The 26,499-nt window shown below is 37.3% G+C and overlaps 1 protein-coding gene across 1 annotated transcript in view; it reads right to left on the bottom strand.

The window, feature by feature from the left end:
* Positions 1 to 26,499, bottom strand: part of agps (alkylglycerone phosphate synthase) — a 79,354-nt gene that overhangs the window by 29,053 nt on the left and 23,802 nt on the right. The window contains exons 11-17 of the mRNA XM_061971580.2: positions 24,014 to 24,141; positions 20,070 to 20,121; positions 18,502 to 18,578; positions 18,304 to 18,416; positions 15,262 to 15,331; positions 14,753 to 14,814; positions 12,025 to 12,114 (exon numbers count right to left, since the gene is read on the bottom strand). Of these exons, the coding sequence (XP_061827564.1) occupies positions 12,025 to 12,114; positions 14,753 to 14,814; positions 15,262 to 15,331; positions 18,304 to 18,416; positions 18,502 to 18,578; positions 20,070 to 20,121; positions 24,014 to 24,141 (592 nt within the window). The remainder of the gene's footprint in view (positions 1 to 12,024; positions 12,115 to 14,752; positions 14,815 to 15,261; positions 15,332 to 18,303; positions 18,417 to 18,501; positions 18,579 to 20,069; positions 20,122 to 24,013; positions 24,142 to 26,499) is intronic.

Genomic DNA, 26,499 nt, shown 5'->3' with positions numbered 1-26,499 from the left:
CATTTGTAGTGGTCTTTCTTGAACTATTTGGAAAAAAAGATATAAAAATAGCTAAAAACTTGTTGAAAAATAAACAAGTGATTCAATTATAAATAAAGATTTCTACACCTAGAAGTAATAATCAACTTAAAGTGCCCTCTTTGGGGATTGTATTAGAGCTCCATCTGGATTCATGAACTTAATTCTAAACATTTCTTCACAAAAAAAAAAATCTTTAACATCAATATTTATGGAACATGTCCACAAAAAATCTAGCTGTCAACACTGAATATTGCAATCACTAATTGTTCAAATCTGTATATAAATATGTACATAAAATGTAATTATATTCCAACTCCGCGTTCTTCTTGGTCATCGCCGCTGCCGCCACCACCCCCCGCCCCCTGACCACACCACCACAAATAGATGCCTGTCCTGTGGGAAACACTGCACCCGAATAAGTTTTTCAACTTGTTTAAGTCGGGGTCCACGTTAATCAATTCATGGTAGAGATAACTGAGATAAATGAGATAACTAGCTTATGACCTATTGAGCCGCTGAGCTGCTACATCGCCTTTAAATTGCAGATAGTTAACTGTAGATCAGTGGTCCCCAACCTCTTTGTAGCTGCGGACCGGTCAACGCTTGACAATTTGTGCTTACGGACTGTGTCCCTGCAGACTGTATTGATCTATATTGATATATAATGTAGGAACCACAAATATTAATAACAGAAAGAAACAACCCTTTTGTGCGAATGAGTGTGAATGAGTGTAAATGGGGGATGGAGGTTTTTTGGGTTGGTGCACTAATTGTAAGTGTATCTTGTGTTTTTTATGTTGATTTAATTAAAAACAATAAATAAATAAATAAAAAATTATTTTTAATTTTTAAAAAAAATTCTTGTGCGGCCCGGTACCAATCGATCCACGGACCGGTACCGAGCCGCGGCCTAGTGGTTGGGTACCACTGCTCTAGATGATAAATAATGCCTTTCACTTGTATAATAGAAGGTTGTGGTCATTAACCAAGAAGTTGGTCAACTTTGACATTCCCAGAGATGCCGACACGAAGAGACGCTTGTTTCTTTTTTCTTCTTTTATTTTTTACCAGTTTGAGGATTATTGGTGCATTCCATTTGTACTGGGAAGTTAGAATTTCAGAATTCATAGTCAACTTGAACACCGCTCGAGGTCGGATTTCCTACTCGGAAAGTCTCACCAGTCCCAAGTTGGCTTTGAAGATGAATGTAAACAGTAACATAAGCTTCTATAATATCTGTTATTAGCAATCAGCCAAATTTGATAGATGGAGGGACGTTTATATATAGTAACGCTATTGTAGTGTTAAATATTTTTTTCCATGTGGTATATATGTTCTACATCGCCAGTTATAGCGTCTGTGCTCCTCTGCGTCCACCGTGTTTGAAAGCTGAAGAAAGAGTGCATATTTCCCCATAAGTTGTTTATATACAGACAAGGCAAGCGCAAGAATAGCTTTTGTCAATTTGGCCATCTTGATTTCCGACCTCGTAACTAGGACTCTCATAGCTCGGCTGTGACGTCATTCCCTGCTCCAATTTCCAACTTCCAATGTAAATGGAACACATTATTCCTTCATCTAAATGGGAAGATATGAATATCCCATCAGTTGACATCCCAGTGAGAGCAGACATTGTATAGTAAGTGATTGTTTTATTATGTTCGTAATTTGTATTTATTTATTTTTTTTTTATTTTTTTTTTAGCAATTAGCAATAGTGCTAGTAGCTGGATCTGCTTATCACTCAGCTTTTAAAACTTGTAGCTCATCCTCCTTATGTTCAGGCTCAAAAACATAAGGTTCTGGATCATCATTTGTCCCAAAGCAGTCGTTGTTGGCTCTCATGAAGTCTGTCATGATTAGTAGTTGTTGTTGAAGGAAATAGCAAACTTTGGGATGGGTATGTGAAATGAATGTGCAGCCATAAGCTCATGCTAAATTACTTACAGTATACACTTACAGCATGTATATAAAATGTTAATGGAGGTTTTTGGGTGTTTTTAGAGCGCTTTCGGGGCGGAATAGATGCATTGATGTCAATGACTCCAATTACCACCATTCTTGGCTCACTTTTGCTAGTGTTTATTTACAAGTTAGAACGCATAAAAAAATTAAAAACATCAAGTATGTGTGCTTGTCTCACATAACGATTGTGAATGATAGTCAAAATTCCAAAAATAGAGCAGTTCCCCTTTTAGCGCAGTATCTAATACACTTTATTTTCCCCTTAATAAATTTGGTGAAAATGTTGAATCATATTTAATCTTAATAGCAATTTTAATAAAATACATACATATTAGGGCTGTCAAATTATTTTTTTTAAATCAGATTAATCACAATTTGAAATTTAGATTTATCATGATTAATCACTGTTGATTACTCGCTTGCGTAATTAGAATTTGCTTAAGAAAAGACCCCAATATTTGTACACAAGTAAAATTGTATTGTCAGAATGTCATCTAGGAACGTTTTACCTGAATGCATGTCATTTATTTGCACAAAACTTCGTAACAGGTTTATCCAAAGCTTTTTAGGCTGTCTTTTGGAGTGAAATTTGTCAGCAAGCACAGTGGATGATTAATCTAAGTGAGTTCATGATTATTGCGATCATTTTTTTGATTAATCACATGAGTGAACTTGTTAATTTTGACAGCCCTAATATACAAGTAAATATTAATATTACATTGTGTATTATATATTCATATACATATAAAATGCATTTGTACAATTGTACATTTATGCCTTGCGTTTAATCGTCACCTTTTACTCTCTGCAGTGGAGTAAATTAATTTCCTAAATAAGATACTTGGCAAAAGAATCCTGCATTTTTATCACACTCAAACAATACCAGGCGAAACATGCTTGGTTGCTTGTGATGCACATGTGACTATTAGACACTTAAATCTCTTCAAATATATTGCATCCGGAAAGTATTCACAGCACTTCACTTTTCACACATTTTGTCATGTTATAGCCTTATTCCTAAATGGAATACATTCATTTTTGTCTTCAAAATTCCACACCCAATACCCAATAATGACAATGTGAACAGTTGTTTTGTTTGTTTTTTAGCTTTATGCAATTGTATTAAAAATAAAACAAAGAAATTACATGTACATAGGTATTTTATCAGTATTTTGTTGATGCACTTTTGGCAGCAATTACAGGCTCACGTCTTTTTCACTATGATGCCACAAGCTTGCCACACCTATCTTTGGGCAGTTTCACCCATTCCTCTTTGCAGCACCTCTCAAGCTCCATCAGGTTGGATGGGAAGTGTCGGTGCACGGCCATTTTTAGATCTTTCTAGAGATGTTCAATCAGATTCAAGTCTAGGCTCTGGCTGGGACACTCAAGGACATTTATAGAGTTGTCCTGAAGCCATTTCTTTGATATTGTGGCTTTGTGATTGTGGTTGTTGTCCTGCTGAAAGATGAACCGTCGCCCAAATCGGAATTCAAGAGCGCTCTGGAGCAGGTTTTCATCCAGGATGTCTCTGTACATTGTTGCATTCATCTTTCGCTCTATCCTGACTTGTCTCCCAGTTCCATCCCCAGAGCTTGATGCTGCCACCACCATGCTTCCCTGTAGGGATGGTATTGACCCGGTGATGAGCGGAACCAGGTTTCCTCCAAACATGATGCTTGGCATTCACGCCAAAGAGTTCAATCTTTGTCTCATTAGACCAGATAATTTTGTTTCTGTTTTTGGCAAAAAATTTACAAGGAATGGCTTCAGTCTGGCCACTCCCCAAAACAGGCCTGATTGGTGGATTGCTGCATAGATGATTGTCTTTGTGGACCATTCTCCTCTCTCCACAGAGGAATGCTGTAGCTCTGACAGAGTGACCATCGGGTTCTTGGTCACCTCCCTGACAAGGGCCCTACTCCCCCGATCGCTCAGTTTGGACGGCCGGCCAGCTCCTGGAAGGGTCCTGGTGGTTCCAAACTTCTTCCATTTACGGATGATGGAGGCCACTGTGCTAATTGGGACCGGAGGTCTACAGACAGTTCCTTCGACTTCATTCTTGGTTTGTGCGCTGCCATGCACTGTTAAGTGTGGGACCTTATACATAGAAAGGTTTGTGCCTTTCCAAATCATGTTCAATCAACTGAATTTACCACTGGTGGACTCCAATTAAGCTGTAGGAACATCTCAAGGATGATCAGTTGAGACAGGTCGCACCTGATCTCACTTTTGACCTCCATGGCAAAGGCTGTTGTGATTTCGTTGTTTTTTTATTTTTAATAAATTGGCAACATCTCAAAAAACAAAACAAAAAAACAACTTTTTTACATTGTCATTATGTACAAAGATTTTGATGTATTCAAAATTGGAATAAAGCTGTAACATAACAAAATGTGGAAAAAGTGAAGCGCTGTGAATACTTGCCGTATGCACTGTAGTTTACTGAGAAGTGTCTAAAGTTTTAAAAAGAGACTCAATAAAATACAAGCCATGTAGCTACTTGTAAATTTAAAAAATAAATCACCATTCATAGTAAAGATAAATGTTTCAGCTCTCAGAGTCTCTTGCTCTTGCTCCCTGCCGAGGCCTTTGTTCATTTGACATGGCCCATCACCTGGCACGCTGACTCCTCCAGAGGTTAAATGGACAAATCAATCATGTGACAGACCGTAGCCGGGAAATGAATAACTGTGGCATAATCAGGGTGAGGCTTAATCTGTCCACCAGCATAGAGCAGCAGCCTGCTCGCCGTCTGGTCGTCAGGCTCTGGCCAACGTACACTACTTATGTGGAAGGACCAGCCAGTTTAAATAGCATTAAGAAATCACATATCTATTTCTCTTTTAGGGCAAGTTGGATTAATGTAAAAAAATTGTCTGCAATTAGGTAAATTCATGTCTCGAAATAAACAGTGTGCAGTTAAGTTTGAACAAGCATTGCACGCAACTTTAAACATAAAATGTTAGTCGCTAAACCAGGGGTCACCAACATTTTTGAAACCAAGAGCTACTTCTTGGGTACTGATTAATGCGAAGAACTACCAGTTTGATACACACTTAAATAAATTGCCAGAAATAGCCAATTTGCTCAATTTACCTTTAACTCTATGTTATTATTAATAATTAATTATATTTATCTTTGTGGAAACACTGATCATCTTAATGATTTCTCACAATAAATATATATAGAAACAGATATCAATATGCAACACTTTATTTTTATATTTTCTCTAAGTGCACATTTTTCAAATTGAACATTTTCAAATGATCACTTCTAAGACAGTCTTGTGAAATCACAATATCCCATTTTAACTAGCTAGCCACTAACATTTTTTAACAAATCATGAATTACTTTGCACCATGTTTGTACAAATAATAACTCATGTAAAATACAAAAGTCAACTCTCAAATTTTTAAATAGATCATGTCACACTTTGAACTGGACACCAAATCTGTTATCTGTTTCTTTGTCAGTTAGTGGGAAGCCTGGCATTGCATGCTGTTAACTAGTGTGTTGTACTCTGGTGTGTAACTTAACACTGCAACTCTGAGTGAGTCTTGCAGATGTGCATCAGTGTGGCGTGTTCTGTGTTTGTTCTTGATGAAGTTCATGTCAGAAAAGGCTGATTCACAAAGATAAGATTTTTCCTCATTGTTTGCGGAACCTTCTTAATCTTTTGGACATATTTTCACAGCAATCTGGCCTTAAGCTTAATTATGATAAATGTAAAATGTTATGGATCGGAAATCTAAAGGGAACGTCCTTTCGAATGGAATTCAAAGTGCCTGTTTTGTGGACAGATGGACCAGTTAACATACTTGGTGTTGTTGTCCCAGAGAATCTGGAAGATCTAGGCTCAGTAAATTATGATAATCGACTAAGAAAGCTGGACAAAATTATGCAATTATGGAAAGGGAAATCCTTAACCTTGTATGGTAAAATATCTATTGTCAACTCGTTAATTATTCCTCAATTTATTTATTCGTTTTTGTCATTACCAGCTCCATCACAAAACTTTTTTTAAGATTTATGAGCGGAGGGTCTTCGATTTTGTCTGGGACGGCAAACCAGAAAAGATTAAAAGAAAGGTTTTGGACAATGAGTATGAATATGGGGGCCTGAAACTTCTCAACCTTGAAGCTATGTGTCTGTCTTTAAAAGCATCAATTGTTCCAAAGATGTATTTAAACACTGAGTGGTACACAAGTGTCCTGTTGGACAAAAAACATGTACTGTATTAAAATAAATTGTTTTTTTTATGTAGAGAGTCTGCTGGGAAACATGGCGAGGTTCATGAAGGAAACAATCCACTCATGGTGGTGTTTTCAATTTTATGTGCCAGAAAAAAAGAGACAATATTTTGCAGCAGATAATATGGATGAACTCTAATATTGTAATAGATGGTAAGCCTTTCTTTTGAAAAAATATGTTTGAAAGAGGAATCATTTTTGTCAATGATATTATCAATGAGAATGGTAAAATTATGAAGTATGATGAATTTAGAACTATGTATGGTGATGTTTGCTCAAGCTTTTCATTTAATCAACTAACTGGAGTAATTGGGAAAAGATGGAAACAAATAATTAATTATGGAACTACTAAATTATTAGTTTGTAAACCTCTAATAAGAAATTCTAGTTGGCAAAAAGGAACTAAAATAAATAGAAAAATATATAATTTTTATTTAATAAAGAAATCTTTGAAGGCTGCCCCATACAACACATATGGAAAATGGGAGGACTTTTTTGACTGCCCGTTGCCATGGAATGCCATATTCAAACTAATCTATAAAACTACTATCGATGTGCAAAATCGTTATTTTCAAATTGAAATTATTTATAACTTCTTACCCACGGGGAAAATGTTAAAATTATGGAATATGACAGAGTCAGATGATTGCCGATTTTGTTGTCAGGAGTCTGAATCCACCCTGGATTTGTTTTGGTATTATCATATTGTGTCTTCGTTTTGGGTGGAAGTTGAAAAAATGTGTTTAAGGATTGGTTTGTTTATGAAGCTTGATGTGGTTTCTGTTATTTTAGGAGAGTTTATTGGCAATCATGATTTAGTCAATTTAATTATAGTACACGGTAAAAGGTTTATTTTTAAGGCCAAAAACAGATATTCACTTAGTATTACTTTCTTTAAAACATTTATTCAGTATTTTTTAACTTTAGAAAGTTACATGGTTGAAAACGATAATGATGCCAAAAAACATAAAAAAAGATGGGGAGTCCTCAAAGGCTTATTTTGAAAGTAAAATTATGTTTAAAGAAATATGCTATCTGTTGTTGTGTTCCCTAATTTGAGTGACCTGGACATAATCTGGACTGTATATAAATGCTTATTTTGAAAATGTAATTTTGTTTATAAATTATATGCAATCTGTTATGTTCCCTAATTTTTTGATGCACTGATTGAAAGTGTATCTTGTGTTTTTTCTATGTTGATTTAAATAAAAATAAAATAAAAATTTTAAAAAAAGATACGATTTTTAGAATGGTCCTTACGGGCGACCTGGTGCCCACGGGCACCGCGTTGGTGACCCCTGCGCTAAACTAACAGGTGAAGCTACTGACGTCATATAGCATGACAGAATTACAAGCTCAATGTAGCATCAACATGACTTTGAAGCTGTTCTTTTAATTAAATAATAAATATAGGGCTGTCCCAAACTGTTATTTTTTTAATCAATGTATTATTTTTTTTGACTATTCTGTAGATTTAGTTTCCTTTTGCAACTAACTGTTTTTAGTATATTGGTGCAAAACAATTTTCTTGTTTCTAGAAACTTTAAATGCATGTTGTTCGGTTGGGGATACCAAAGGCAATTACTTGGAGAGCCTTTTTTACTTTCTCTGCCATCCTAGAGAATCACCCTTGGTGCTGCCTTTTTAATAGATTGTGCATCGCAGCAGCGCTGCTGGAAAATACATTTCTAATTTGCACAATTTACAGAGCAACGTGTTGTTGATTTTTTTATGACTATGACGCTGGACGTCTATAACCTTTTTTTCCCCTCAAAAGGCTCATTTTCTATGGTAGCATCTCGGGATGTTTTGAGAAGGGTTTTCTGCTTCCAATTTTGATACCGATATTCCAGCAAATACTGATTACATGTATTAACTGTGCTTTTTTATGTAATTATGGTGCGAGCTATTGACGACACGACCTGAAAAGGGAAACCCCTTTAGTTTTTGGGAAGTCAAGTAGCATTATTGGCCATACCAATACTGATACCAATACTTTTTACTATATAATATTTAAGATTACTGAATAATTTTTTCCCCCCAGTGTTTTTATAATGAGCAACAAGAACACTGGAAGGCAGTGTAACAATATCAACTAAATATTTGAAATATTTCACTATTCTCTATTATTACAAACAATTGTTTGAGTAGAACATACCCTAACCCATAGTACTTAAACAAAAGCAAAAACTAAATTTCAAAAAATCTACGACTCACAATTAGAGACAGGCCGATATTATCGGCCGATAAATGCGTTAAAATGTAATATCGGAAATTATCGGTATCGTTTTTTTTATCATCGGTATCGGTTTTTTTGTTGTTTTTTTTTTTATTAAATCAACATAAAAAACACAAGATACACTTACAATTAGTGCACCAACCCAAAAAACCTTCCTCCCCCATTTACACTCATTCACACTCATTCACACAAAAGGGTTGTTTCTTTCTGTTATTAATATTCTGGTTCCTACATTATATATCAATATATATCAATACAGTCTGCAAGGGATACAATCCGTAAGCACACATGATTGTGCATGCTGCTGGTCCACTAATTGTACTAACCATTAACAGTTAATTTTACTAATTTTCATTAATTACTAGTTTCAATGTAACTGTTTTTGTATTGTTTTACCTTCTTTTTTATTCAAGAAAATGTTTTTAATTTATTTATCTTATTTTATTTTATTAATTTTTTTTAAACGTACCTTATCATCAACCATACCTGGTTGTCCAAATTAGGCATAATAATGTGTTAATTCCACGACTGTATATATCGATTGATATCGGTATCGGTTGATATCGGTATCGGTAATTAAAGAGTTGGACAATATCGGAATATCGGCAAAAAGCCATTATCAGACATCCCTACTCACAATCCTTTGTCCAGTGACTTCTTCCCTGAATTTTAACAAAAACATTAACAAAACGTCCAAAAAAAGGATTTTGTGAAGATAAAATAATGATCTAATGACTAGCATCAATCATATACTGTTACCCCCCTTGTTATTGACACTATTGATGTATGGATCGGTCCATACACCCCCTTTACAAGTGCCTCCAGTGCGCTGTTGCTTGTGTAGTTAATATAGCATTCTCTCTCTATTGTCTCATGTTAATCTACTTGTTAATTTCCTGTCAATAACTGCTTACTTTCCACAACGCGGTTACATCTACACTTCTGGAAAGTGAACTAAGCACTTAATCTTCTGTTGATTCAAGCTCGCTTAGCGGTTAGTATGTTTTCTTGTTGCGCACTTGCTCGATGTGTCTCATTTTTAGCCTCTTACTCGTAAGCAATGTAGTTTGTTTGCTGCAATGGAGGTGACAATAACTTAGAGATGTAGGGAAATCCACAAACACAGTTAGCTGATAGTCGCGTCTGTCAGCAGAAGAACCAAGCTGCAAGGTATGAGCTCGAAGTGATTGTTTTTTGTGATCAGCACTGAAGTGAAGTGAATTGAAGTCAATTATATTTATATAGCTTTTTTTTCTATAGAGACTCAAAGCGCTTTACATCGTGAAACACATTATCTACATCTTTAAGCTACATTTAAACCAGTGTGGGTCGCACTGGGAGTAGGTGGGTAAAGTGCATTGCTCAAGACCAAGGGTGAAGTGTCTTGCTCAAGGACACAACGGTGGTGACAAGGTTGGTAGAAGCTGGGGATCGAACCTGGAACCCTCAAATTGCTGGCACGGCTGCTCTACCAACCAAGCAGCGCTACGCCACCCCATTGAAAGGCATTGATTGGCATCTGGCAATCACAAACTTTTCTAGTGCATCTGCCTCACAATACGAAGGTCCTGAGTAGTCTTGGGTTCAATCCCGGGCTCGGGATCTTTCTGTGTGGAGTTTGCATGTTCTCCCCGTGACTGCGTGGGTTCCCTCCGGGTACTCCGGCTTCCTCCCACTTCCAAAGACATGCACCTGGGGATAAGTTGATTGGCAACACTAAATTGGCCCTAGTGTGTGGATGTGAGTGTGAATGTTGTCTGTCTATCTGTGTTGGCCCTGCAATGAGGTGGCGACTTGTCCAGGGTGTACCCCGCCTTCCGCCCGATTGTAGCTGAGATAGGCTCCAGCGCCCCCCGCGACCCCAAAGGGAATAAGCGGTAGAAAATGGATGGATGGATGGATTGGCCAATAATGATCAGTGGCAAATAGATTGGAGCACCAAAGTACCATCTTTTTTCCCTCATCTTTCCTTGATGCAGAGAATGTAACATTGACAGCAACCTGGGGGGTTCCTGGTTCGATCCCCAGGTTCTACCAACCTAGTCACGTCCGTTGTGTCCTTGAGCAAGACACTTCACCCTTGGTCCTGATAGGTCGTGGTTAGGGCCGTGCATGGCAGCACCCGCCATCAGTGTGTGAATGGGTGAATGTGGAAATAGTATTAAAGCGCTTTGAGTACCTTGAAGTAGGGCTGGGCGATATATCAAATATACTCGATATATCGCGGGTTTGTCTCTGTGCGATATAGAAAATGACTATCGTGATATTCGAGTATACGTTCTCACGTAGTTGCTTTAAGCTGTGGGCATTACACTACAGGCGTTTCTCACTCTTTCTTGTCCCTCCTTCTCACAGAGACATAAAACAAGCACCTTGTCACATACGTCACATACTGTCACGCGTGCAACGTCATACGCTCTCGCGGAGCAGAGGGGTAGCGGCATAGGTAACGTTAGCTGTGCGAGTGGTAATACGAGAGAGAGAAGGTGCGAATCTGGTAACAAATGAAGGAAGAATTAATTCCCAAGAAAACAGCACAGGGTCCATCTTCTGGTGGTGGTTTGGCTTCAAGGGGAAGATGTTTAACAGACAACCGTAATATGTCAAATATGCGGCAAAAGTGTTGCTACAAAAAGTAGCAGCACTGCTAATTTGTAGCATCATTTGAAAAGTCACCCGCTAGAGAATGAAGAGTGCTTGAAACGCCGCATGTCAACATCTCCGTTCGGTGCCACACCCACAAAATGCAGAAGCAACCATTTCCACATCAACACCGTATGGAACAAATAGTCAACAACAGAAGGAGATAACGTCCGCAGGAACCTACCACATAGCGAAGGACATACACTATTTGATTTCCTATTATGCAGTTCATTTTTATTTGACAGTTATTGAAATATCTTGTGTGACATCATGCACAAAAGTGCACTTTATTTGTTTTAAACTATTGTAGTGGCGTTCTGTACAAAAAGTGCACTTTAATTTAGTGTTGTTTTGATATGTCATCTTAGTGACATCATGCACAAAAGTGCACTGATAGCTTGTTTTAAAATGTCTCTAACAATCTTGCACTTTCTGTTTTGAAATGACATGAATGTTTGTGCCACTGCTTAATAACTGTTTAATAAATACAGTTTTGGTAAATTGACTTAGTTATGATTTCCCTCTCTGCATGAAAGTTTAAAATGAGCATATATTAGTGCAGTATGAACAAGAATGTTTTAATGTAGACACATAGAATCATCATACTGCTGTGATTATATGCATCAAGTGTTCATTCAAGGCTCAGGCAAAATATCGAGATATATATCGTGTATCGTGACATGGCCTAAACATATCGAGCTATTAATAGGTAGAAAAGCGCTATACACGTATAACCCATTTACCATAGACATATTTAGCCATCCCAGCCCCAAATAAATACAAATACAACTGCTACTTTAGCTGATCAGAGACTTTGTAAAGCAACTTCATGTCAAACAATCAAAAGCTGCTTGTCAAAATGTCACTGATATTGGTAGGGTCATGAGAAAATCCGAAATCTTACCTGCATGTGGCTAATGGCGGAAACTGGACTCCTTTGTCTTTACACTCTTTGATGATGCGAGCTTTTACATTCCGGCAAATATCCAAAACCCTGCAAGTGAGAAAAAAAAGTGAGACACTTGGCACTTAACAAAAGTCTAAGTATCTTTGTTGTGTTAAACCTTTTGGGCCATTTATTGCACAGAATGCAGTTGAAGACTTCTGTGAACATATATTACAAAAAAGAATGAGCCCAAGAAAGAGGAGGTAGATTCAGATGGAGAACACTACACGAGCGGTTCTCATTGGTGCGGAAATGGCCGTCGGCTCTAGGCATGTTTAGCCATGTGGAGGATGGCAAGGTGGATGGGTAATGAGCCAAACCTATGTGCTCGCCTCGGTCACTTGCTCTCTTCATCTCTCCCGTCAGGCATGTTACACAACAGGGAGCGTTGCATGCGACAATGACAACAAGGATAGCTTGCCGCAGTCGGTGAGACTTGTACCAGTGGCTCATGTTGCATTAATGGAAGAGTTTGAACCAATATTTATGCATGACGTCCCACGAGACATCAATCAGCGTACTACAATAGACTTCGGTTCAGTAAGCATCATAAATTAACATGGTGTGTATGCTGAACAAGGGGTGTTAAGAAAAGAAACGCATCCAACAAAAGAGACATGATAAATGCATTTCACTGACAGCGGCTAACTTATTTTTGCACTTACATGCCAGTTAAGGAAGATGGCAACGGTTTGACCCTTGAACTGTTCATTTCTAGGTCCATTATTATATACTGTATAGGGCATGATATGTTTCAGCAAGTGGGAGCTGGCACTAAAAAATACAGCTATTAATGGGGACCTATTATGCAAAACCAACTTTCCTTACCTATTGGTACCTGTTTTTAAATAAACCATGGAGGTATGTTGGAGATATTTATAAAACAATCTTGCCTTCCTTCATACTTCCTCCAAACGAGCTGTTTGAAATTTGCCCCATTAGTGGCATTTTTCTCAATTGTGAATCAGCAAATATTTTCATATATCGTAAACATTTTCCCAAAGTGCTTTGCGCGAGTCCACCATTGTAGTCAATAAGCCCCTTATTTTTTCCTCTATCCTCTTGTTGTGGGGCAGACTGGCTCGTACATGCACATGCATTCTCCGTTGTTACCATTTTTATTACAAAATAGCGTATAGTTCGAACTTATATCTGTCAGTAGACTCGCTATGGAAGTACTAAAAACCTACAACATGGCTGGCGGGGAGAAGATGCAATGGAAGTGAAGGCACATAAAGAAGACCAACACAAAACGGCACATCCTGAAGAAACAACCATAAAGCAGCTTGAAAACGGTCTGTAAAACATCATCTATGCCAGTGTTTTTCAACCTTTTTTGAGCCAAGGAACATTTTTTGCGTTGAAAAAATCCGGAGGCACACCACCAGCAGAAATCATTAAAAAACGAAACTCAGTTGACAGTAAAAAGTCGTTGTCGCAATTGTTGGATATGAATTTAAAGCATAACCAAGCATGCATCACTTTAGCTCTTGTCTCAAAGTAGGTGTACTGTCACCTGTCGTGTTTTAGTTCTTGTCTTGCGCTCCTATTTTGGTGGCTTTTTCTCTTTTTTTGGTATTTTCCTGTGGCAGTTTCATGTCTTCCTTTGAGCGATATTTCCCGCATCTACTTTATTTTAGCAATCAAGAATATTTCAGTTGTTTTTATCCTTCTTTGTGGGGACATTGTTGATTGTCAGGTCATGTTTGGGTGTACATTGTGGACGCCGCCTTTGCTTCACAGTAAGTCTTTGCTGTCGTCCAGCATTCTGTTTTTGTTTACTTTGTAGCCAGTTCAGTTTTAGTTTCATTCTGCATAGCCTTCCCTAAGCTTTAATGCCTTTTTTTTAGGGGCACTCACATTTAGTTTATTTTTTGTTTAAGCATTAAACACCTTTTTACCTGCATGCTGCCTCCCGCTGTTTCCGACATCTAAAAAGCAATTAGCTACCGGCTGCCACCTACTGATATGGAAGAGTATTACACGGTTACTCTGCCGAGCTCTAGACAGCACCGACACTCAACAACAACACATCATTTGGAGACTATAATTACTGGTTTGCAGAAAATATTTTTAACCCAAATAGGTGAAATTAGATAATCTCCCACGGCACACCAGACTGTATCTCACATCACACTAGTGTGCCGCGGCACAGTGGTTGAAAAATACTGATCTATGCAACATTTTGACCAAAGAACCACCATTACATGTTATGCAGACCACAAGGAAGTGTTTTACATGTAGAAAATAAAGCATAATATGACCCCTTAAAAACTACAGTAGGAAGGGGATTTATATGGCCCTATTCGTCACGGTTTACGAGACACATGGAACGTGACAAATTGGGGGGTGCACTATCTACTTAAGCCACCAGACAGCAGTACAGTGTTGAATATTTTAAAAATGTGTTTTGCGGAAATTCTAACGTTGACCACAGCATCAGTTGCTACATAGCGTGGCGCTTTCTATCATTTACAACAGACTACATTGCAAAATGATAAACCCCCCCCACTTTCCTCTCATGTAAGATCCACCCAGGAATGAGGCCATATGAATCCCTCTCTACTGTAAGAGGGGCTAAAAAGATAAGAGGCTTTAGTCTTCATTCAAGTAGCTGATGGAAGTACATGAAGAAATTGAGAGGGATGAGTAATGATGTGTGATGCAATAAATAAACATAATTTACCTGTCCCATGGTACGGAGGTCTCAAATGACTCTCCTATCACATAGTAGTCCATTCCCAAATCCTTTTAAAAGAAGAACATGAACTACATTATACTTTTACTGTCTATTTAAAATGATATTCATGCACATCTCGCTATTTTTGAGACAACTACAGGACATGGGTCACTATGACAAGGTAGGATTAATGTGTATTGGGGGCAGTCTGTTCTCTAGGTGTCAAACTAAATGATAAATAGTTTGAGTTACTTCAACACATAGAAGCGACATGAATGGATTTGACTATAAATGTGAAAAGAAAACATCTTAATTCTCTGTAAGAAAAGAGATACACTCCAGGGTGGAAAAACCCCTGACAATAAATGTGACCACATCAAATCAAGAGCCTTAGAGGTCACATTCTGCAGGCTTCTTGTGTTCCTCGCTACGCTATCTCTACTGTCAGAGGCCCGGCCCACCTGCCCATCAGCACAGCCTGTGGAGAAAAAAAAAAAGCCAGAGCAGTGACCCACCCGGAGGTAAGCGATGACAAAGGTCAACATGTAGCCCCTCTGCCCATTGTCCTCTCCAGCTGCCAGGCCTCTGGAAAAAGATAACAGGGTTAATATTCAACAAGGCCTTCTTTGAGCTTTGTGGGCCGCTTTCACAACAGCTGCCTGCGAGCCTGTCAATCCAACAATGTACAGATCAATGGAGCCGCGCTGTGAGCTTTGCCGCAGGTCATCCGCACATCGATCACCTCCAGTGTGTAATCAAATTTTCATCTAGCACCCAAACTAATCCGGCCAAGCTCATTAGAAAATCACTTTATCGATTCATGCTGCTTCCCAACACCACAAGAAAATATCCCTCACTGAGGTGCACTTATCCATCACCGGCACTTGATTTGATGGCCATTTAGTTGAAATAATGTAATAAAGCTAAATATGTCATGTCTACCTGACAAGTTTCTGATGATGCTTATTAAAAGGTCAGTCCACCAGCTGAGCCAATAATATCAAATAGTCATAAAGAATCAATATATTGTGTTGTTGCGCCTTCTCCTTCAATGATGCACGATGGGGAAAGTACATGTTTTACTTCACAGAGCCTTCACAAATGATCATTTTAGTATCGAAGTGTAGCTATATTCTAATGGAGCACTGCACTGAATCATGCGCAGAGCTGTATCAAATTATTTCCACTATTTCATTGACCTAAATAAACTAAGTTCAGTAGCACTGAATGGTCGCAGAAAACCATACTGTAGCCCACTCCATGTTCCTGTTGCTTATGACAGGTTGTCATGTAGTTTTTTTCAACAAAATAATCTTGTTTTGATACAAAGGTTACTTATATTCGCCAGACAGGACGAGTGGTTGGCATGCAGATCGAGCATTCGAATCCCATTTGGGAAATTCTGTGTAGAATGTGCATGGTCAACTCATGCGTGCGTGGGTTTTCCTACACGTACTCGGGTTTCCTCCCACTTTCCACACACATTGTTAATTTAACTGGAGACTACAAATTGGCCATAGGTGCCAGTGTGAATGTTAATGTTTCTCTGTATGTGCCCTGTGATTGGCTGGTGACCAGTGCAGAGTGTTCAACGCTGCCAGCCAAGATAAGTTTCAGCTTACCAATTACTCTAATGAGGACAAGCAATATAGAAAATGGATGGGTGGATGGTTATTATTCATATTTTACATTGAATTTATAAAAAAAAATAATGTCATAACTTCATTAGAATCAAAGTAACATACCATTTTGAATCTTAAGCACAACTTTTTTTGTCTCTCTCTTACTGTTGCACAACTGAGTGTAATAATTGCTAAAATCTTTTGTGTCTGCCGTGAGGAGACATAACTGCAAGTGATTGTTTTAAAATCGGTCAAAATCATCAATGGAGCTTCCCAGTGAGCCTGATTTCCTCCAAAGACCTCATTGATCAGCACCCACAAAGGCGGGCCTGGCAGGAGGACATCCACAGGTGATCCATCACTGCAAACTAAGACAAACTGAGAAGAACAGCAAGCCCAAAACATCCTTTTCACAATTATTCATAATGTCTGGTTAAGTAAAGTGTTGTTGTTGTTGTGACTAAGGATATAGGAGGTAAATTGCTACAAAAATCAAATACAAATAAAAATGGCAACATCATGAAAAAAATAGTCTATATAACGAAAATGAAGTTTTTGAGAATAAAAATAGGAGAATTAATTTTTAGGTAAACGTTACAGTCGGACATTTATTTTCTCCCAAAAAATCTGCAAAATATATGATGTGATATACAATTATTTTGAACACATGTTTTTTAGAGAATTTACACAAACAAATGTGGTACAACATTGACTAATTCATTGTTTATTAAACTTAAGGGTGTTGTTTGCAACTTGCTCAATGTAACATTTTTCAAACGAAAAAATATAACAAGAACACCGCCAGCTAGCTTATGTTACAATTAGTGGTTTAACCGAATATATATTATTCTAAACATCTAAATTTTTCACAATTACTACTCGTACTGAATTAAAACCAAAAAAACGTGCTCAAATATGAAAGAGGGTGGGATATATTGCTTACTACACTTTGGAAAGTTAGCGCCCTCTAGGCTTTTAGCATGTAATGACGTAAACTACACCTGTACGTAACATGCACGTACATGCATTAGCTTTTGTGTGTGTTCAGCTAATGATAGCAATTTTAGCAACTAGCGTTAGCTATCATTATATCTATTTTCTCATGGCCCAAATAGTTTACAGTAGCACTATTCATAATCATAATACCAGGGCGTCTAGTGAGGGTCATTTTGTACTCCCTCGTCCCAGGAAGAATGCTTTGCGGAAATCTTTTATTTATAGATCTGTATCGCTCCGTAATAACCTGCCTCGAATTCTGACCGGCATTGAAAGTAAACAGGTTTTTGAAAGGAAAGTAATATTTTATACGAGTCTGAAAAATAGTTTGCTTGTTGATGATTTTTGTTTGGTTTTGTATTGTGTAGTTATTAATATTCTGTGAGTGTAAATTGTTTGATTGTTGATGCTTTTATTTGTTTCCATATTGTGTAGTTATAATTATATGCTTTTACTTGTAATTGTATTGAGTTTGTGGACCCCAGGAAGACTAGTGGGTTGTTGTGGCAACCAGCTAATGGGGATCCTTAATAAAAATCAAATCAAATCATTGAATATATAGATTATTGTAACAACAACGTGTTTGCAAATTGTTAGTTGCTTCTTTTGGACTGCTTTTGTATACATCAACGCGCTCCTTGCGTGTATGTGTTGATGAGACTGCGGTGAGCGACAAGGCTGAAGGCCAGGCAAATGTTTATTCAAAATAATTAGTAATTGTGAAAAATATAGACACATTTAAAATATCTGTGTTACATGAAAATATATATTCTCACCTTTTTTTTTAAATTTTATTATTATTTTCTTGTAAAACTACCACAACCATTTATCCTCATATCGAAAGTAATACAATTGTTTTTCAATTCTTTAAAGTACAATTTGTTTTTCTTTTCAGCGTGGCCCTGCCACAGGAAAACAGACAAGTGAACAACTACTAACCCAAATTTCGCGGCAATGTCATAAACTTGCTTCTCGTGCTGCAGGACCTTCTCTCGATCCCCCTCAAACAGCAGGGTGGCCACGCACAAGCGGTTCTGGTCGAAGCCTTTGAACTGAGAATTTAAGAGGCGGGTTCATTTTTCATGGGAAATACTTGTAGGGCGCCACGGACATGGAGCGCTTCCGCTCCTGTTTCACCTTGGTGATGTACAGTTTCTTCAGGCCGTCCAGAAAGGAGGTGAAAAGTGACGACACCTGAGGCTTGAGGGCATGACCTGTGAAAACACAAGTTAGGAGTAAGCCATAAAGACGTGGGCCAAGAAAGAACAGAAGATTTAGTTTCTCACATTTGTCATACTCTAATGCTCACACCTTGCAGGAATCGGAGAGAGCCGGCAAGTCAAGAGTTATTTGGACTCTCAAACAAAGGGAGGAAAAATAAATGGCAACATTTGAATAGGTTTACAACGGGCCAGTGGTTGCAGGCAACAGCGACAATAAATCAGAGTCTTTCGGAAGGGAAGAGGGGTTGATGTGGGGATATCCGTCTTCCTCACACACACTTTTTGATTTATTCCTGATTGGACGTACAAAAAGTGCCAGTGGACAAGCAGGAATGAGCGACTGGGGCCAACGGGATCGCTATCAATCAATGGCAGGAGAAGTCACGGGTGATGTCACGCAGACTTAACAGTTCATTTATTTCTCCCTATGTATGCTTGAGTCTCTTCATCACTTAGTGTCCTAATTGTGTCCACTTCTGGGTTTGACTGTATGTTTTAACTTTTGTTGCCACCTTCACGCTGTTTAATTAACGACATATCCAGAGACAGACACTGTGTATTATTTTACTCTTAATTCTCCATCCTGTGTGCTTTGCTCCTCTCTTCTGCATAACAAGCTCAGTGACAGTGACAACAGTCTCATTTTTCATCTTTCACAAAAAGACGCTACCACATTGCACAATCGGAGAAGGACTTGTGAATGCATCAATTGCTCGCACTCAAGAGCCGACATGATTAAAAGTATGAAAGAAGCCGCTAATAAGCTAGCGAACGTATCACGGAGCCAGAGTCTTAGTTATTAGTGGAAAAACCTGGTCACCTCATCTTCCTTCCTTAATGCTTAGAACTGCCTACTTGGTGGAGAGCGGAAATCGAGGCGAGATAATGAGATCCCTGGAGGCTAAGGGGAGTTTTACTGAGATGTCTGGTGATGCCAGATGCATCTGGTGAGACCTTAAGGAGAAGCATCGTAAAACTTCAATGGAACTACTACTTCATTTAGGCTCTGAGCAATTCTTCATCTTGTTTCAGCTCTATGGTCGTGCAGCTAACATGCAAGTGAAATAAAAACAGAATGCATGCTAGTCATTGATGATATCAGATTAAATAAATATTAAGATTAGATTTCTGCTTGAAATCAACGAAAAAAAGTAATGTAAGAAATAGGACTGTCAAAGATTAACCCATGCGATTAATCACAAAACATCTTAATTTGACCACATATTCTCCTTACCTTGACCCTATTTTACACAAATAAATGACATGCATCCAAGTAAAACATTAAAACATTTTTTCCTGCATGCCGTTGTGACAATAAAATTGCATTTGTGTCAAAATATTAGGGTCTTTTTTAAAGGGATTCAATTCACTGTGATTAATCACAATTAATCAAAATGCAAATGTGTGATGAATCTGATTTTAAAAATTGTATCGTTTGACAGCACTAGTTTAAGTTCAAGAATAGAAATGAACAAAACTTACCAAATTTAAATTGCTCATTATCCATAAGTCGAATAGATGCAGGAGCACATCTCTAAAAAAAAAAAAAGAAAGAAAATGATACACAATAAAAGGGAAAATCAATATAAAGTCCATTTTGTATGGTTATTATTCTGTTGAAATTATAATAAAAACATGGTTAATAAACAGTTGGAGGCAATTTACATAATCTACCTGACAAATAAAGAAGCCATTAATTTAAATTAAAAAAAATTAAAAACACTGCTGACAGTTTCAGCATGATTATAAAAAACTGTAAAACATATTTTTTATACTTAATAGCTTGTTTATTTTTTTCTAAAATCACCAATCATATAACAATAAATACTTAAACCGGTGGAGAGAAAAAAAAAAAGCTTGTGAAAAAATGTTTATTTAAGGAAATGTCAAACACCTTACAATCTAAAGCACAGCAGAGAGACGAGCATTCAACTTATTTTTCTAGAAACTGGCCATTTTTCTAGAAATATCTAATTGAACAAAACTAACAAAAGAGACATAAGCGTTTGCACTATCACTATGAACTGAACATACTGATGATGTTCCATAACATTAACAATTGAATTGTTTGTGAAACTCACACTTAAAGGGCCTGTTTGCAACATTTACACAAACATCTAGTGGGCGCTAACTTTCACATGTTTTACACAGCATGTTCCGTCCTTTTCCGGCTTCTAAGAAGTAACGACGTACTTACATATGTACGTAACACATGCACGTGCATTAGCTTTGGGTGTTGTTAGCTAATAATAGCGATTTGGATAGCTTGTGTAAGCGGTCATTGAATCTATATTATGTCATAACAACAACATGACTGAAAATTATTTGTTGTTTTTGTTGGACTGCTTTTGTATGCGTGAACGGGTGAGTGACCGCCGTAAACATCCATCCATCCATTTTCTACCGCTTATTCCCTTTGGGGTTGCGGGGGGCGCTGGAGCCTATCTCAGCTACAATCGGGCGGAAGGCGGGGTACACCCTGGACAAGTCGCCACCTCATCGCAGGGCCAACACAGATAGACAGACAACATTCACACTCACATCCACACACTAGGGCCAATTTAGTGTTGCCAATCAACCTATCCCCAGGTGCATGTCTTTGGAGGTGGGAGGAAGCCGGAGTACCCGGAGGGAACCCACGCAGTCACGGGGAGAACATGCAAACTCCACACAGAAAGATCCCGAGCCCGGGATTGAACCCAAGACTACTCAGGACCTTCGTATTGTGAGGCAGATGCACTAACCCCTCTGCCACCGTGAAGCCCCGCCGTAAACACAAATCATTTTATTCGCGCCAATAACAAATTTTACCACAGAGTAATTGTGAAAAATATAGACCGTTTTACTAGGGCTTTCAATATTAACACGTTAACGCATGTGATTCATTTTTTAAGAATGATCGCGTTACCTTAAATTTATTAAAATGTATATTTTGACCGGCGCCTGAAGGCAGCGTGCATTGCACGGGTAGTGATCATGTCACACACCAGTGATAGTTACAGTTTCACTTCAAAATAAACCTTGATGGAACTTTAGATAAAACTGAGGTAATTAGTTAGTATGGCAGCGACAAACTTTCTTGTCATCGGCGCAAATCAAGTTTAAAATAGCATCTTAAAGTGAAACGTGAACGTGAAGATGGCGCCGCTAGCATGAATGCTACTTAACCCTTGTGTAATGTTCATATTGTTGTTACTCAGCCAGCGTTTGTGGGTCCGATGGACCCGTTGCATTTTGTGGCTTTTAATGCCTCACAATCAAACACTTTTATGTTAAAATACTGAACAGATGTTTATTGGGATAAGGTAAACATCTGTTCAGTATTTTAACATAAAAGTGTTTACCTTATCCCAATAAACATCTGTTCAGTATTTTAACATAAAAGTGTTTGATTGTGAGGCATTAAAAGCCACAAAATGCAACGGGTCCATCAGACCCACAAACGCTGGCTGAGTAACAACAATATGAACGTTGCACGGAAAATTTCTCTGCCAGTTTCTGCATCCCACAGGGATTCTTCTTTTGTGTTTCTGCACCTGCAGTTCCCACACAAGGTTGCAACATTGTTTGTCAACACTGTCTGCTTTCATTTTCTCACACATTTGACCCTCTGATGTTCTGTGTACCTACAATCTGCCCTCCTCCTGTCTAGGCCTGCTGTGTGTGTGCGTGCGTGCGTGTGTGAGTGTGTGTGTGTGTGTGTGTGTGTGTGCGTGTGGTACACAAAACATCAATTTCCACACTTCTATTAGCCCCGGGTCCAGTGGACCCGGACATCTTATATGTAATAGAAATGTGTAGGCGTGGTGTATGGTATGTGGTCATTAAATATGTATTCGGATATATGTTCTTCACAGAAAATGAGCCAAAGTCAGTGAATCTCAGTTTGAAAAATTAATTAATTGTATAATTTTTCTTTAAAAAAAAAATGAAAACGGGTCCCACAGACCCGAACACCACACAAGGGTTAAAAAGGGTTGCCAAACGTTTCTTGAAAAATAAAGCATCCCGTATTTTGAAACAAAAGTACGTGTTCCGTATTGAGCTGTCAAGGGACATGCACCTTGTCCCATATTTTTATCAAGTGAGTGGCCAACAAAGCCGATTACTTAAGTTTTCATGTTCCCGCATGAACATGAAAACAAAAAAAGTGTTTCTTTGAAGTGCCCCCTTTAAAGAAAAAGGTCAATTGTAACGTTGCACGCCAGTTTTGTGCTCAGTAGTTTCGCCACAGTCGCCAACACGCACCGAGCAGGCATCTTGTCAGTGCAGCAGATAACTAAAGTAAGTGCATAAAAGTTCAAATAGAAGTGTTCTGCTGTCTATGGATGCAATAAGCGCAATATTTATTTGAGTGTGTTTGTTTCGTTTCTGAGTGCAGTTGGTCCAACGTCCAGCATACGTCGTCATTCAATGAGGATATTACACATCCGGTTTGCAAGAGAGGTATGTGGCTTCAAACTGTTAGTAGCATGTCATTTACTCCACTTTAATGAGCTATGAGTGTGCGTGACGCCTTTTTTTATTGGTAAATTACACAACATAGCAGAGGAGACCTCCTTCATTAATAAAGCACAATTGAAATGTTGCCAGTCATTTTAGTGAAACAAATATCTCACCTCTTTTGTCGTCATAGTTGTTTTCATGGTGATGAAAGTTGGGGACCTGCTCTATCATAAAGCTGCACACTGAATTTATTCTTTTTTTAGGTTGAGCAGGACATACCTCGGTTAAAGAAATATTAATTAAAGCAGGAAATATTTATATTTAAGACAAAAAAAAAAATGTGCACTTGATTCTCACTATACTCACTGTCACTAAGTTTTGAGCAAATCAATGACTTGTAGTTCAGTAAAACCTTTAAAAAAACGTTCCCGCATGACATTCTGACTACAAAATTGCATTTTTATCCAAATTTTAGGGTATTTTTTAAAGAAAATTGTATTTATGCAAGCAAATAATACCCTGTGAATAATCATGATCAATCACAGAATTAGGGTGTGAGCACTAGTTTTAACACAAATGTGTTCTGTTAAACCACTAACGGGAACACAAGCTGGCCAATTGTGTTCTTGACATATTTTTTGCTTTGAAAACCGTTACTGTGAGCAAGTTGCAAACAGCCCCTTTAAGTGTGGCCAAGAGTCTTCGTCTTAACACACTTAACGTAACTTTTGTCCGATATAATTTACACTTTTTTCCTGCCACAATATAATTCGTAATGTTTCCTCTTTAATAAAATATCTGTTACATTATTCTCATAGTATTCTTTTTCATTGTGGCCCCTGATAATTATATTATTCATTATCATCAAGTGCCATAATTAATAAAAAAAACATGTGTTAAGTAATGTGATGAAGTAAAATAAGAACACGCTTAATTTTATATACAAGTTAGAAAAAGACATGGTGTAGTTCAATAGTTACCTGTTTGGCAACTTCTCGAAGACAAGCGACTCCCTGCTCAAAGTTAGGGAACACAACCGAACCGTATTTCTGATATTCCGGCATGGGCCGAATCTTCATTGTGACCTCGGTAACCACACCCAGTGTTCCTGTGGAAAATCACAATGAGCAATTGTGAGACGTACAAACAAATAAGTAAGTTAAGTCCAGTCATTTGTATGATTTTAGTGCTCATTGGAGCAGTCTTTTTAAAGGGTTCTGGTAAATGTCCTGAGGGTCCTTTTGGTGACCTTTGTCTCACATTTCACTAAGGTGATCTGGGTTTCAACTGGGGGGCAGCTAAGATTTATCAGCATGGCGCATGGAGAAATAAAGCATGGCTCTATCAAAGGCAGACAGGCCCTGAGCAGCAGCACATACACAGATACACCTAAACCTCTGACCGACCTCACGACCCCAACAATTCTTCATTAGGTTCTGCTGCTAGAGAAGGAGCCACAGTGTATGTTTGAAAACGTCAACACATGAAATACATTCGAGATAATAGTTTGAAAACAGCACATTGAGTTTCAAAAAACCAAGACGGAACAGTCGACTGACATAAAGCATTATACACACTCTGCGGGAAGGAAGGACTTTATTTCTTTTTTCCCCAACACTGCCAACTTAAAATAGCACATTAACCAAACAAAGGGAGCAAGAAGTCCACATAAACGTGGATAAATGATTGTTTCGGAAAACAGATATGTAGTCTTGTAACATGAACATTGTGTTAAAGATGTTTAATAAACTAAGTGCATGTATATTCCTGCTTTATTTAGTATCTTTGCTCATGCAAAATCAAACAACTGATACATATACATATACATGCATATATATATACATATATATATATATATATATACATATACATGCATATATATATATATATATATATATATATATATATATATATACATATATATATACATATATATATATATATATATATACACCGGTATATATATATATATATACCGGTATATATATATATATATATATATATATATATATATATATATCCACATATTTATACAAATATATACATACATATATACATATTTATACAAATATTTATATACATACATATACACAAATATACATATACACATACATACATACAGATAGATATACACAGATACATATACTGTATATGTATAATACATACACGCACACATATATATATATACACACAAACACAAATATATACACATATACACATATATATTAGGGCCGCAACTAACGATTAATTTGATAATCGATTAATCTGTCTATTATTACTTTGATTAATCGATTAATAATCGGATAAAAGAGACAAACCATTTCTATCCTTTCCAGTATTTTATTGAGAAAAAAACAGCATACTGGCACCATACTTATTTTGATTATTGTTTCTCAGCTGTTTGTACATGTTGCAGTTTATAAATAAAGGTTTATAAAAAAAAAATATTAAAAAAATAAATCAATAAATAAATAAATTGCCTCTGCGCATGCGCATAGCATAGATCCAAAGAATCGATGACTAAATTAATCGCCAACTATTTTTATAATCGATTTTAATCAATTTAATCGATTAGTTGTTGCAGCCCTAATATATATATATATATATATATATATATATATATATATATGTATATATATATATATGTATATATATATATATATGTATATATATATATATGTATGTATATATATATGTTTGTGTATGTGTGTGTGTATATATATCTATATATATAAATAAATATATATATATCTATATATATTTGTGTATGTGTGTGTGTGTATATATATATATATATATATATATATACATACATACATATATATACTGCATATATATATATATATATATATATATATATATATACACACACACACACACACACACACACACACACACACACACACACACACACACACACATACATATAGTCGCCACCTCATCACAGGGCCAACACAGATAGACAACATTCACACTCACATTCACACACTAGGGACAATTTTGTGTTGCCAATCAACCTATACGCAGGTGCATGTCTTTGGAGGTGGGAGGAAGCCGTAGTACCCGGAGGGAACCCACGCAGTCACGGGAAGGACACGCAAACTCCACACGGAAAGATCCCGAGCCCAGGATCGAACCCAGTATTGTGAAGCACACGTACTAACCCCTGGTCCCCCGTGCTGCCTGAATTTGGTAACAAATTGCTACCATTTGTGTTTTATCTTTAACAGATGTGTGGTTTACCTGCTACATGGCTTATCTGGGTACATTTATCCAGTTGTGTTTTAGTACTTACTAATAATGTATTTTTTAAAGCACAGACCAGTATTGGCAACCATAAATCATAAATAATTTAATATTATGTTAATAAAGCTTTTTTATTATATTCTAATCTAATTCTTGATTATGGAAAATTGTAATTTGTTCTTTGAGTGCAACAAGAAAAACAATGTGTTTAATGCCCTTT

This window comes from Nerophis lumbriciformis, linkage group LG13 (genome assembly GCF_033978685.3).
Source record: "Nerophis lumbriciformis linkage group LG13, RoL_Nlum_v2.1, whole genome shotgun sequence".
In the NCBI taxonomy this organism is placed as follows: Eukaryota; Metazoa; Chordata; class Actinopteri; order Syngnathiformes; family Syngnathidae; genus Nerophis; species Nerophis lumbriciformis.
Note: the sequence above shows the minus strand (reverse complement) of the source record. Positions and strands in the feature narration are given on the sequence as shown.